This window comes from Bufo gargarizans, chromosome 1 (genome assembly GCF_014858855.1).
Source record: "Bufo gargarizans isolate SCDJY-AF-19 chromosome 1, ASM1485885v1, whole genome shotgun sequence".
Taxonomy (NCBI): domain Eukaryota; kingdom Metazoa; phylum Chordata; class Amphibia; order Anura; family Bufonidae; genus Bufo; species Bufo gargarizans.
In genome coordinates, this window is record NC_058080.1 from 520,765,732 (window position 1) to 520,779,009 (window position 13,278).

General features: G+C 41.4%; 1 protein-coding gene across 1 annotated transcript in view; it reads left to right on the forward strand.

Annotated features, from left to right (window-relative positions):
* The window catches only part of SEZ6L (seizure related 6 homolog like), a 447,576-nt gene that overhangs the window by 265,684 nt on the left and 168,614 nt on the right, over positions 1–13,278 (forward strand). Inside the window, exon 4 of the mRNA XM_044275383.1 lies at positions 10,441–10,633. Within this exon, the coding sequence (XP_044131318.1) occupies positions 10,441–10,633 (193 nt within the window). The remainder of the gene's footprint in view (positions 1–10,440; positions 10,634–13,278) is intronic.

Genomic DNA, 13,278 nt, shown 5'->3' on the forward strand with positions numbered 1-13,278 from the left:
TAATCCTGTCTACCAGAGCGAGTCCCCACAACTTATATACATTTAAGGTACAATTTATGCCAGTTTCTTGTGTAAATGTTACTAAATCCATCGGGTCACAGCTGGCCACACCTCCTCCCACTAAGCCATGCCCACTTTTTTCACTACTTTTGAAAGGATGTGAGAAGTGTAAAAAGTAGCAAATTATCGTGTAAATATGGTATGAGCAATAACTTTTCTAAGGTAGTGCTATAAACACTCATTGTCTTCACACACAAAGCAGCTCTGCGATCGAGAAATTGTGCTGCTGCAAAGCAAGAGAAACACTATCCCTCCAGAGAGAGAGGAAAGGGTTGAGCCAGCGGATAGTGGAGATGAGATGCATGTAAAGTGTGTTTTCCTTCTCAATCTTGATATAAGCATTAATTAGTCCCTTATCTCCCCTCATACATAAAGGCATGATCAGCAGATATCTACCTAGATTGTGAGATTTAAAGGGTGCACGGAGTGGCTTGGACCCACCCTCAGTGCACTCAAACTGGTCATTTGCATATAGATTCAAAGTATTTTTTCTTTAAAATGAAGCAACAGATTGCTGCTTGAAAGACGTCATTACATTCAGCTAACAAAGCTCTGCAAGGTATTGTGTCCGGTTTAACAATTAATTTTCTGGTTACAGAATCCCTACAATTAGTTTTATGGTGAGAGAATCCCTTTAAAAGGAATATGTCTTCCCTGCCAAGCCCTAATAATACATGTATAGAACACCTGCCGCTGACTCCGGATCAGTCATTTGGAAAGCATTGAGAGGACTCTTGTGTATGCACATATAATGGAGAGGACTTCAGGATTACTGAAGTTTGTGGGTGCATATCAGGGAATGGGAGTGAGTATCAACTTCCAAATTACTGATCTGGAGTCAGCAGCAGGTGCTCTATACATCTATTATTGTACTTAGTAGGGTTTGCTGAAAGTGACAGATACCATTTAAAGCAGGTGAACAGGCAGGACAAACAGGCTTCTTCTACTGCTCCATTGAATGGGCCCAAAGGTTGGGCTATTTTTTAAAGAATATTGTTAAATTGTGTCATTTATTAGATACATCACAATATTGGGGGGGGGGGGGGGTTTATCATATCATTTGCACCAGAATTCTAAGGGAAAAAAAAGTTGCACTGGATGAAAAGTGCAAGGGGTTAGCTATGTTAATTAGGTGCACAGGCACCTCAGATTGATCAACTGTGACTTTTTAGTGCAATAGATCCAGTAGGGGAGTGGAATACAAACACTGGAGCGAAAACTATAGACAAAAGTTTTTATGTTTCAAGATATGCCAAATGTATCAAATAACTCCTAGCGTTTGAAAGTTTTAGGGCTGTTTCACACGAGCGGATGCCGTGCGTGACATCCGCTGCGTGAATGACAGCCAAGACCCGATGCGGACAGCAGAAGCACGGAGCAGTAACATGACTGATAATGCTCCGTGCCTCTCTGTGATCTCTTTACTACGAAATCACAGTGAGATAAAGTTGTCACTGTGATTTCGTAGTAAAGAGATCACAGAGAGGCACGGAGCATTATCAGTCATGTTAATGCTCCGTGCTTCTGCTGTCCGCATCGGGTCTTGGCTGTCATTCACTGCAGCGGATGTCACGCACGGCATCTGCTCATGTGAAACAGCCCTTAGTGCAACACAGTGCTCAATTTAGTCATCTTTATTTAGGACGTTTGTATTCCCTTAAGCAAGGGTAGTCTGGTCATAGACACTACAGGGAAATTTCCCGGTTGGCCGATGCCCAGGGGGCCAGCCAAGCCCTCCTCTCTGCTGCTGGCAAGGTATATAATGAGCTCTCGGCGGTATTTAACACTGAGAATTAAGATACTCTTCCCTCGTCTCCCCTACTAAGCCCCCTGCTCCATATGTTAATAAGAGACAACTGGAAGGGGAGGACAGAAAATGGCAGCTATTGATGGTCACAACAGAGGAACAGCTTTTGGGGCAGTATATTGTGCTGCACTGTATTTGGTTCTGCTGGGATGGTATTTTGCACCATGTTATTGCTTACCGCGCCTTCTTGTGTTGCCTCACCTTCTGGCAATTTGGACCCACCTACAACATGGAGCCATTTTAAGTTCCCAATCCACCCCTGCCTTTAAGTGTACTCTGTGGGCCATGCAAATATTTAATTGTTCCTACATGATTATGAGGTACAACGCTGCAGTAAAATTGAAGGAGGATACACCAATAGCACAGCTTGACCTCACTTTTCTTTGACCATTGTATACTCTCGATCTTAATTCAAGCATCAGAAGAAAAAAAAAGAGCTGATGAAAAAGTTGCAACATCTTTTAAGTTTTATGGTTACATCTTTTGTTGAAGTAGGAGAGAATTATGATTTCAGAAGGACACCAAGAGTTTCTTATATAATGAGTTTTTGGAACTGCACACAAAATAATTTCGTCCAAATGGTTAGCTGAAACTAGGAGGAATTCATATGGGACTCATCCCCTCTGAGATACAATTTTCATTATACTGAAAAGGCCATTTTCTCAATATCAAAGGTAATAGCACAGGCTTCAAGCACACAGCCAATCTCATTATTTTATACCCATGTGAGAGTCATTCTATTCCCGTGATAAATCCTGTTAGGGAAATCTACTGTGACTCTTTGGACTGCACACCTTGAGACAGTCAGTGTGAGTAAAGTGCACTGCTTTACATTGGCTCTTTAGCTATTGAGATATTGCAACATGCAAACATGTAATGGAATATCATTGTGTTGTAGATAAAGCCCATTAGATATATTTATACTGTTGTGGCCAAGAGTAGCTCTAAGCACCCTATTACACTGTTCCGGCAGGACAAGCACCGATCAACAATAAACACATTGATCGATGCATGTTTGCTTTAGCCAGGCTGATGCAAAGTGAATAAAGAACGAATGGTCACTACCATAGCCGTTCCTGACTCATTCAGTTCTAATGATTATCGGCAGCACATTCCTAATTACACAGAGAGATATATGCTGTGTAATCATATATGTTTCATCCTGATGAAAGATGCAAATCAGCCAATAAATGAGCGTATGTTCGTTTATTGGCTAATTGGCAGCACAAATATACGGCACAAGCCCCTACTCTTATAGAAACCATGAGAAGCATAGAAGTGTGGCATGATCTGAGACAGTCATACATGTGGCTGCTGATGGGTTGTTAAAGGGGTATTCCCTTTTTTAATAAGTTGTAGCATATCCACATATCTTACTTTCTGGTAGTTGCAGCTGCTGTGAACCACTGCGGGCAAATACCTGGTTCCAAAGTCTGCATCAAATCAGGTTATATTCTGCTCGTTTTTGGGGCATTCTAAAGCTGGATAATACACATTATACTTTTGTCAGATGAACCTGCCAAGAACAATGGGTTCTGGCAACAATCTAACCTGTATTGGGGACTCCCAACTCTCCCCTGACATATGAAGTCAGGAGAGACAAGGATCGGGCGAAATTTATATTTTCGCCCAATCCTTTTTATCTCCCAGGAGATAAGCTGCCACCAAAACTGTCTTGCAGCAGCTTAGTGTCACGGCGGACAAGCACTCAGACACACAGAAAAACCAACAACCAGGCTCTGAACGAGAAGCAGGGGAAGGGTCACCTCCTAGCTAATCCCTGACCTCTCTCCCAGCACTGCTCAGCCCACAGGCAGACTTTGGTGGTAGGAATGCTGTGTCCTCGTGCCTGGGCTAATACACCCTAAATTCCCTGAGATGGTGAAAAGGGGAAATAGAAGCAGCATGCTCGCACAGAACCTGGATGGGAGAGATGATACCAACACAACTAAAACAGCAAACAACAAGAACAGAAACCACACTTATCTTATCAGAGCTGGGACAGAAAACCTTCCTTCCTTGCTTGCTTGCTTACTAGGCCAGACTGATTTCTATAACCCGCTCAGAGCACTGGAATTGAGAGCCATTTAAACTAATGACCCCACCCAGTGCACCTGATGGGAGGCGGATCCAGCACGACTCCAAAACAAACACTTAACACGTGCTGCTATTCTGACCGACCTCCGCACATAGTCAGGGCCGGGCATGACACTAAGCTCCCAAGCCTAGGGTCATTAGAGGACTCTTTGGTAGGCCAGTAAGATCCTGTCCACAGTTCTGTGCACGTTACCACCTATATTTTTACATATATGCACTATATACCTTCATTCAATCACATGTCCTTCCAACTTAAGCCCAGGACACTAAGCTTTCTTCTATAACTGTTTCTGGTGTCATAGATAAAGTCCAGTTGTGGTCACCTATAAAGTGAATTATTGTATGGGTTGTCAATATAAAGAAGTATAACAACAACTGTGCCATTACCTGAACTGAGCATTTTCCAAAAAGCCATACTAAAATAGTGCATTCTACTTATGGGAAATGTAGAAAATACAATTTTTTGCTGATAACTGAAAAATGCAAACATAACAGAAAAAAAGCAACAAACAAAAAAAAACTCAATAGCAATTATGACAGTTTCCATTGTGTAGGAGGCTATTGTTTGTATTGTTGTTACTTCTCTACTTTATCTGAAATATTTCCTGCTTGAATAGGCTTGCAAATTGTGTTTTCAAACATTACATATAAACTTTTCAATGCGTTTTGTATCAAATTTATTTCTGTGATGATGCATTGTTGATTTAGAAGTGTATGAGAAAGCCTTTGGCAAAAGTGATGAATTTCAAAACCCCATGATCCCCCTTCAAAGGAATGTATGATTGTTAACTGATCTGTTCAAATTATATTTTCTATTAAACATATTTCTTCAATTTTTTGATGGTGTCTTGTTCCATGTCATTATTACTTAATTTTGCGGAACAGGTGCAGACCCATTCATTTTCAATGGTGCCGGAATATGCTGTCTGCATTTGCATTTACGGATCTGCATCCGCATTTGTGGATCCGCAGTTCCGCATCCGTGCTTCCGTTTCCGCAAAAAATATATAGAACATGTCCTATTCGGACAAGATTAGGCATTTTCTATTATAGTGCCGGCGATATGCAGTCCACAAATTGCGGAATGCACATTGCCAGTGTCTGTGATAACACCAGTGGCAATAGTTGAGAGGAGATACGTACCTCCTTTCCCTCGCTGCAAAGTGATCTCTGCCCAGAGCATGCTTTGTGGAGCCAATGGAGAGAATTTATTAAGACCTCTGCAAATAACACTGAACATGCACATAGCGAACTCAATGGGAGGAATTTATTAAGACCACTGCACGTTACAGAGTCTGCACACAACATACTCAGTTTGGGGAAATATATGAAGACTGATGTTTTATGTGTGCTAGAATAAGATTAGCCAAATTTGTTAAGAGATTCGGGCCTCTTAACGGGGTTCTCTGGTAATGAATTAAAATAGATGCTAGCAACCAGTCCTAGAATATGAACAGGACTGGTTGTCTCCACTTGCAGAGCTTCCTTGGGTGGTGTGAGGGGATTGGCCTTCACTACACGCTACGCCCTGGCATTTGCATATAGTACAAATTGATGGCATATCATAGGCAGGATCGCATCATTACATCTATTGAAGAGCAGCGTAGTGTGTACTTAGGCCTCAACCCCTCACTCCCACAGGCCGCTCTGCAAGCAGTTCTGCTCACATTTTAGAGTAGGTTGCTGGTAGCCATTTTAACTTATTCCCAGAGAACCCCTTTAAGAAATGTGGTGCATCTCCTGGCAATCTATGCGCCAAAAAAACAAATGCAAGGCAGCTATGAAGTAGTGTAGATTTGTGCTATAATTTAGGCCTCTTGCACACGACCGTATGGCTTTTTCAGTATTTTGCAGTCCGCAAAAAACAGATCCGCAAAAATACGGATGACGTTTGTGTGCATTCCATTTTTTGCACAACGGAACAGCTGGCCCCTGATAGAACAGTACTATCCTTGTCCGTTATATGGACAATAATAGGACATGTTCTATCTTTGAACGGAACGGAAATACGGAAACAGAAGGCATACGGAGTACACGGAGAGCAAAAAACGGAACGGAAACGAAAAAAAAAAACTATACTAAACTATAGTAAATATGTCAGGTTTCTGTAGCCCACGCTCATATTGCAAAGCACCACCCACATTTCAAAAATAACAAGAGAGGCATAAAATGTAAAAAAAATATATATATTTGTGCGCAAAATGCTGCTTGTGCAAAAATGTACCTGAAAACGTTGATAAATTCTCCCTAATGAGTCATTTTCTATTTGAAGTTTCTGCAATTTGATTAGACAGCTAACTTGGAAATTATTTTATTTTTTTTGCTATAGCAAGGATGTCGTTTTGGTAGAGGCGTCCAATATCTAGGTAGAGGTTCAGAAAATATTTCTAGCTTGTTGCAGATTAGAAGTTCTCTTGATGATAATTGAATGAGACGTCATGTCATTCTAATGAGATTTTCTTGGAGAATTGCAGTGATGGTTCTTTGGTCTCTACATTAGGACTAGTTTCCACTTGACTGGCACTGTGATAGAAAAATGCCAATGTAGGTACTTATTTGAAAGTACAAAAAGTACATTTCCTAAAAAAGAGGGGGATAATATCTAACATTATCATTAATAATATTTTACCCATGAAGCAAGGTTTGTTTTGGATAAATGTCTTCTTTATAATGCATAGTGAATTAGAGATATAAAATTGAATGTTGAACCATGTAGACACGTATTGTACCTTTGTGTGACATTACTCAAAAACCTAAACATTTACGTTGGGCTACAGCTAACCCCAACATTCCTCCTCATGAAAGACAAGGATTTAAAAGGCTGAGATATTAGGAGTTCTTGGTGGGTTTATCACTATGTAGAGCTGATTTAGCTGTCCCCACATCTACATGTCAGTAAAGAGGAAAAGGAGACCCTTTATTTTCAATTCAAAACTTTAAAGAATCCAATATGGTGGAAAACTCAGGTCCGCTTTGTTAGTAATCTGATGTGCAACACATTTTGTACTTCTTCTGATAGAAAATAATTCCTGTGTTCATCTTTTTTCTGTCTAAAGCTATTCTTCATATTGGATTCTTCATATTCTTTGGAATGGAGTTTGGCCTGGAGGGTGTCCTGTTTTTCTTCCTCTTTATTGTCAAGTTTCCACTTGAAAGCCTATGTCTCTTAAAGCGACAATCAGTTGAGACCACAGCACTAGTGTTGATCGAGCACCGTAGTGGTTGGGGGCTCGGGCCGAACACATCGGGATGTTCGGGTGCTCGACCTATGGTTCATAGGAAAATGTCAGAAATTGATGGAAACACCACCAAAATGGTTCAGGAACAGCATGGGGAGGATGTATGGATGCATCTTGGACTCCCAGGTCGCTGCTGGGAACAATGTTGTCTGATAAGTACACCACTTTTACAGACTGACAATAATACGCACAAAACCGAAGATGAAATCGATTTTATAGGAAAAATGTTAGGAAAAATTCTCTTTCCTGTATACTTACTTGTATATAAAGTGCAAATGCTGCCAAAAATGTTGTTGATTTTCAGAACTGGGGCCATGATTAAGAGGGATGGCAGGTGGCATCCGTATTGCGCCGCAAGAGGTGAAATTTGTGGACCGGCACAAGACGAACCACAGTGAAAGCATTTGCCAAGAATGTTTTCATTAATCAACAATGAAAGTCAGAGGTTCGAAGACGATCTGACAGGCGATCCGGCGGCATTATTTCCATGACCCGCCAAGCAGCTTCCGGGAAACCAAAGTCTTTGGGTTCCGGGGGGAATATGGTTGCAAAGCTGAAACTTAAACTAACTGACGGAAGGGCACCACCAGGAGTGGAGCTTGCGGCTTAATTTGACTCAACACGGCAAACCTCACCCGGCCCAGACACAGAAAGGAATGACAGATTGATAGCTCTTTCTTGATTTTGTGGGTGGTGGTGCATGGCCGTTCTGAGTTGGTGGAGTGATTTGTCTGGTTAATTCCGATAACCAACGACGGTGGGGATTGTGTTGACCAGACTCTTATGGGAGAGTGTCTGCTGCTTAGCTTACCATTGAAAAAATTATGGTTAAGGGCCTACAGGTGAGCTGACCATTGCTAACATTATGGGCGAGGGCCTACTGCCGCTTTGTTGACTCTAGATAACTTCTGCCTGATCGCACATCCCCGTGACGTAGATGATCCATTTGGATGTCTGCCCTATCAACTTTCGATGTTCTTTTATGCGCCAAACATGGTGACCACGGGTAACAGTGAATCAGTGTTCGATTCCGGAGAGGGAGCCTGATAAACGGCTACCACATTCAAGGAAGGCAAGTGGGGGCACGCAAATTACCCACTTCCAACTGTCAGAAGAGGACACCATCTATTGAAAAATTGAATTTTATGTCACAGAAAAAAATGTTGAAGCACCCACGTTACACACCTGGTCAGGTCACTGTCAGAAGCGTATTTTTATTGTCTTATTATATCCATCCAAAAGTTTTTGGGAGCCACTGGCCAACGTTTCGGTCAGCGATAGACCTTGATCACGGCCCTAGTCATGGTGCTATGTGGTGGAGTAGGATGGCCATCCTACTTCACCACATAGCACCATGACTACGACCGTGATCAAGGTCTATTGCTGACCAAAATGTTGGCCAGTGGCTCCAAAAAACTTTTGGATGGATATAATAAGACAATAAAAATACGCTTCTGACAGTGACCTGACCAGGTGTGTAACGTGGGTGCTTCAAAACTTTTGGATGGATATAATAAGACAATAAAAATAAGCATTTGACGTAACAGCAAAAAGAGAGTGCGGTGGTCTTTTCTTCAAATACATGAACTTTGTATACCACTGAGCACCTCCCTGCACACGTTGAGGAGTGCCGTTCAACCTTTTCTTTATACTGTCAGAAGCAGACACCGTCTATTGAAAAATTAAAGGGAAACTGTCATCAACTTTATGCTGCTCATACTAACGGCAGAATAAAGTAGAGACAGGTGAGTTAATTTCAGTGGTCTGTCATTTATAAGGTAAAATTAAGTGGTTGCCGAGAACCAACATCATAATCATTGCAGCCCAGGCCTTGAAAAGAGTCAAATCTGATCTTGAGAAGAGTCATGGTTATTCATAATCTCCTGCTCTCCCTGCCCACCTGCATAAAGTTGATGACAGGTTCCCTTTAAATTTTATGTTGCAGAATTTTTTTTGAAGCGCACACATTACACAGCAGATGCAAGCCTGGTAAGGTCACTGTCAGAAGCGGACACCGTCTAAAGAAAAACTGCACTGGATATCACTGATATTTTAGGAATGCGCACACTTTAAACAGGAGATGTGGTGCAAATAATGTAACTGTCCGCAGCGACCTATTACACTGTATTTTGTGCAGGATGCCGCTCAAAATATATATTGCTGCTGTTACCCAAAGGACTTTTGAGTCTCTGAAAAGTTTTTTGTATAAAAATCTTCCTATTACACTCCCTACACTGTCTGTCCTTTCCTATGCACAGCTCTCCCTAACACTTAGCAATTTAGCATAGATTGCGCTACAAACATATATTGCTGGTGTCGCACACAATAGTCCTTACAAGAACTTTTAAGTCTCTAAAACATTTTTGCACAGAAATAATATTCAATTACACTCCCTACACTGTCTGTCCCTTCCTATGCTCAGCTCTCACTGACTACGAATGAGCCGAATAACTTTGAATATAGCACCCGATAACGCATTCCAGCCAGCCGATCACTGTAATGCCAGTAGCCAACATGACTACTGGCATTACAGTGAGGGCAGTACTTACCTGCACGTTTAATGGCTGCTTAGCTGCCACGAAACGTGCGGGAAGGAGACTCGAGCATTGCGCTCAAGCACATGCGGTACTCGGCCGAGTACCGCCATGTGCCGAGCATAGGGATGCTCGAGCCGAACTGGTAATCGGCCGAGCATGCTCGCTCAATACTACACAGCACCTATACTTATAAGCCAATACAAGCCACAATACAATTATAAGTCTATTGCACAAACCATCCCAGGTGAGAAAGGGAGACATTTGCTCCCTGGTATTTCCCATTGTTCTACCTACATACTGTCCTGTGTATGCCTCTGCTTGTTTTTTCCAGCTTATTTTCCAGTTTGTGCCTATATGCTGCAAGGAGATAACACTGGTTACATGTATTTGTTTTCACAAAGCATACTAAGGCAGCTCTCCAATTTAAGGGCAATAACAAATATCTTCCAGCACCATGTGAAGGTTGCAAAAGCAGAATGTTGGTGTTAGTGTACAATCATACCTAAATTTGAGGTTTTGATTAACGTTACTCTTAAGCAAATTTAGCCTAAAATCAATTAACTATTTTTGGAGGTCGAAATGAAGTTCAGTTCTAAGTGCCATCAAGCAACCCATTCTTCATGTTTTAATATCATTTTTGGTTTTATGAATGATAGTTATTTTGTTTTCTTGTATTCAAAATGTTTTTTTCTAATCTTAGGTTAAAAGTGTTAACCTCTCTGAAGGCGAGCACCTGTCTATTCGAGGTATAAATGAGGATGGTCTTGTGGTCTTAGCAAATGAAACTCTTCTGGTTGAAGGTCAGGTCATCCGAAGTCCAACCAATACCCTTGCAGTTTACTTCAAAACATTCCAAGATGATACAATCGGAACCTTTCAGCTGCATTATCAAAGTAAGTCTGTTACGTTTGAACTCCATTAAAGCCATTAAAGTCAGTGTACCATTCACCATATAGGCCTGATTACTAGTGTTGAGCGCGAATATTCGAAAAGCAAATGTTTATGCCGAATATCGGCACTTTGAGATTATTTAGAATATAGCGCAATATATTCATAAAATCAAATATTTTTATTTTATTTATTTTTTTTTAACACAGTACACATCAGGTGATCATCCCTCCCTTCTTCTAGCTTGTGGGCCAATGAGAAGGCTTTGTCACAGCTTAGCAACATCCCTAGCAACCAATAGAAAAGTTGCCTACCCCTTACTATATAAGAACCTCCCGAGTAGCTATTTTCTAAAGTTTATTGCAGTTATGAAAGAGACAGCAGTGTCATTGTTGTGCTCTGTGCTTTGTTGTAATACATTAGACAGTTAACATATATATATAATTCAGACAGTTAGGGGGAGATAGTCTGTGTAGGTTAGATTGATCTACAGTGTAGCTGGTTCCAGTGCAGGGTGTAAGGTAGTGTGATAGGTTCTGCTGTCCATACATACATGCTACAGACATAGTGCTCTAATGTCACAAGTTGCAGGTATTGCGAAAAAATATGCTAATGTTCTGCCGTGCCAACCATTTTCTCCAGTCTCAGGAAACTTATACCAGCTTGAAAAATGTAGCATAAGTGACCCACGCCGGTATTTCGCACGCATAATACATAATCTTGAATCCTGGAATTCACAAATATATGACGAATATTCTACAAAATATTCACAAAATATTGCGAATTCGAATATTGCCCCTGCCGCTCATCACTACTGATTACTATATTTGCATGATCAGACGTATATCCCTAGTGGAATTCTATGTGAACACAGTTATTAATGGGCTAAAATAGCAAAAGAATTTAAAGGGTTTTCCAAGATGTTTTTACTGATGACCTATACTCTGGATAGGTTACATCAGTATTTGATTGGTGGGGGTCCTACACCCGGGACCCCTGCCGAACAGCTGTTGAGAAGACAACGGCGCTCACAGTAGCGCCATGGCCTTCTCTCTACTCACCAAACACAGCACCTTTCATCTGATAGTGGCTGTGCTTGGTACTTTTCACCGCTGCCTCTTCCAGTATGGAGCTCCAATTCTCCCTGCTGCTGTTTATTTACCTGGCTGTAGCGGTGACAATCTGTGCACACCACATTACCACTGCAGCCAATCACTGGCCTCAACAGTGACATGCCATATACTACGGAGTCTGTAATTGGCTGCATGGACCAAAGGATAGTTCTGTAAGAAGCAGGGAGAAACGGTGTAAGTAATGCCTTTTTTGTTATTGCCATTTACAGCAGACGCACAACTTTTTCTTTCATTGAAGAACCGCTTTAATATCATATATTGATTGGCTAACAAAATGCGGATGTGAGTGGTGTACAAACAAACAAATAAAGAAAATTTAGTTTTCAGATGAATTACAGACATATATAAGTGAACCTAGCTAGTTTTTCAAAGCCCTTAAGAAGTAAGAGCATTTTGTTTTTAAAAGCCGAGCCATCTGTGTACATTCATTTCCCATGTGTTGGTTTTGTTTGATTAGATGAAAGTTGAATTTTTGTTCTCTAGAGTATCACGTGAATGGATGTATTTAAGATGTGAGAGACTGTTCTTCAGAAAACATAACAAAGATACGGTATACTCTGAAAATGTGCTGAAAACACAAGTTCTTGTTCTATGTACATCTGTATCAGCACATATCACACTGGGTTCATGAAAAGACTGCTGCCTGACAAACAAAGCTGGATGGAAATATTATACAGAAATTGGTATAACTAACTGATTTCAAAAGGATAGGTCAATGATGTATAAATTAGATGCCAGGGAAAGAAGTATCTCGCATGTAGGACTTCAACATGCCCAATTCTTTGTTTCTGTGGGAGAGAGAAAGCTTCCAGTGCTAGGATCGGATTCCCCAGTATGCCGGATCTGGTAAGGTTGGGTCCCGATCCTTACCCCCCCAATCCAAAATGGCAGTGGCCAGCAAGCAGGACATGCACGCACAATAAGATTTCTCTTTCCTCTCACATAATAGAGGAGAGAGAAACCCTGTTTTGCCCCAATTGGGTTAGGGGAAGCTGGATACCGACACTCAACCCCCATTACTATTGGTCCCTGATCATGTCATCTCCATGATAACCCTATCATGGAGATCCATTACAGTATATTAACTAAACACGGCCAGGACATGGGCTGTGTTTTTTCTTTCCCCTCACTGCAGTTGTTCTGGGAGAGATCAGACCATTGTCCTGGCTGTGCATTTAATGATAAAACAAAAAATCTAATAAATTCACACAAAACAATTTCTAAACTGTCCGCCCATAACTGTTGGTCAGTGGCCGTCCATCACTAGGCATCCATTATAGTCCATCTGTTACTATCGGTCAGCTGGCGTCCATCACTAGGCATCTGTTACTGTTGGTTAGTGGGCATCTGTTACTAGACATCCGTTAGAGTCCATATCTAAATTTCGGTCAGTGGGTGTCCATTACTGTCTGTAACTATCAGTCAGTGGGCATTCATTATTATCCATCCACTACTGTCGGTCAGTGGGAGTCTGTTACTAGGCGTCCATTACGGTCCATCCACTACTGTCGGTCAGT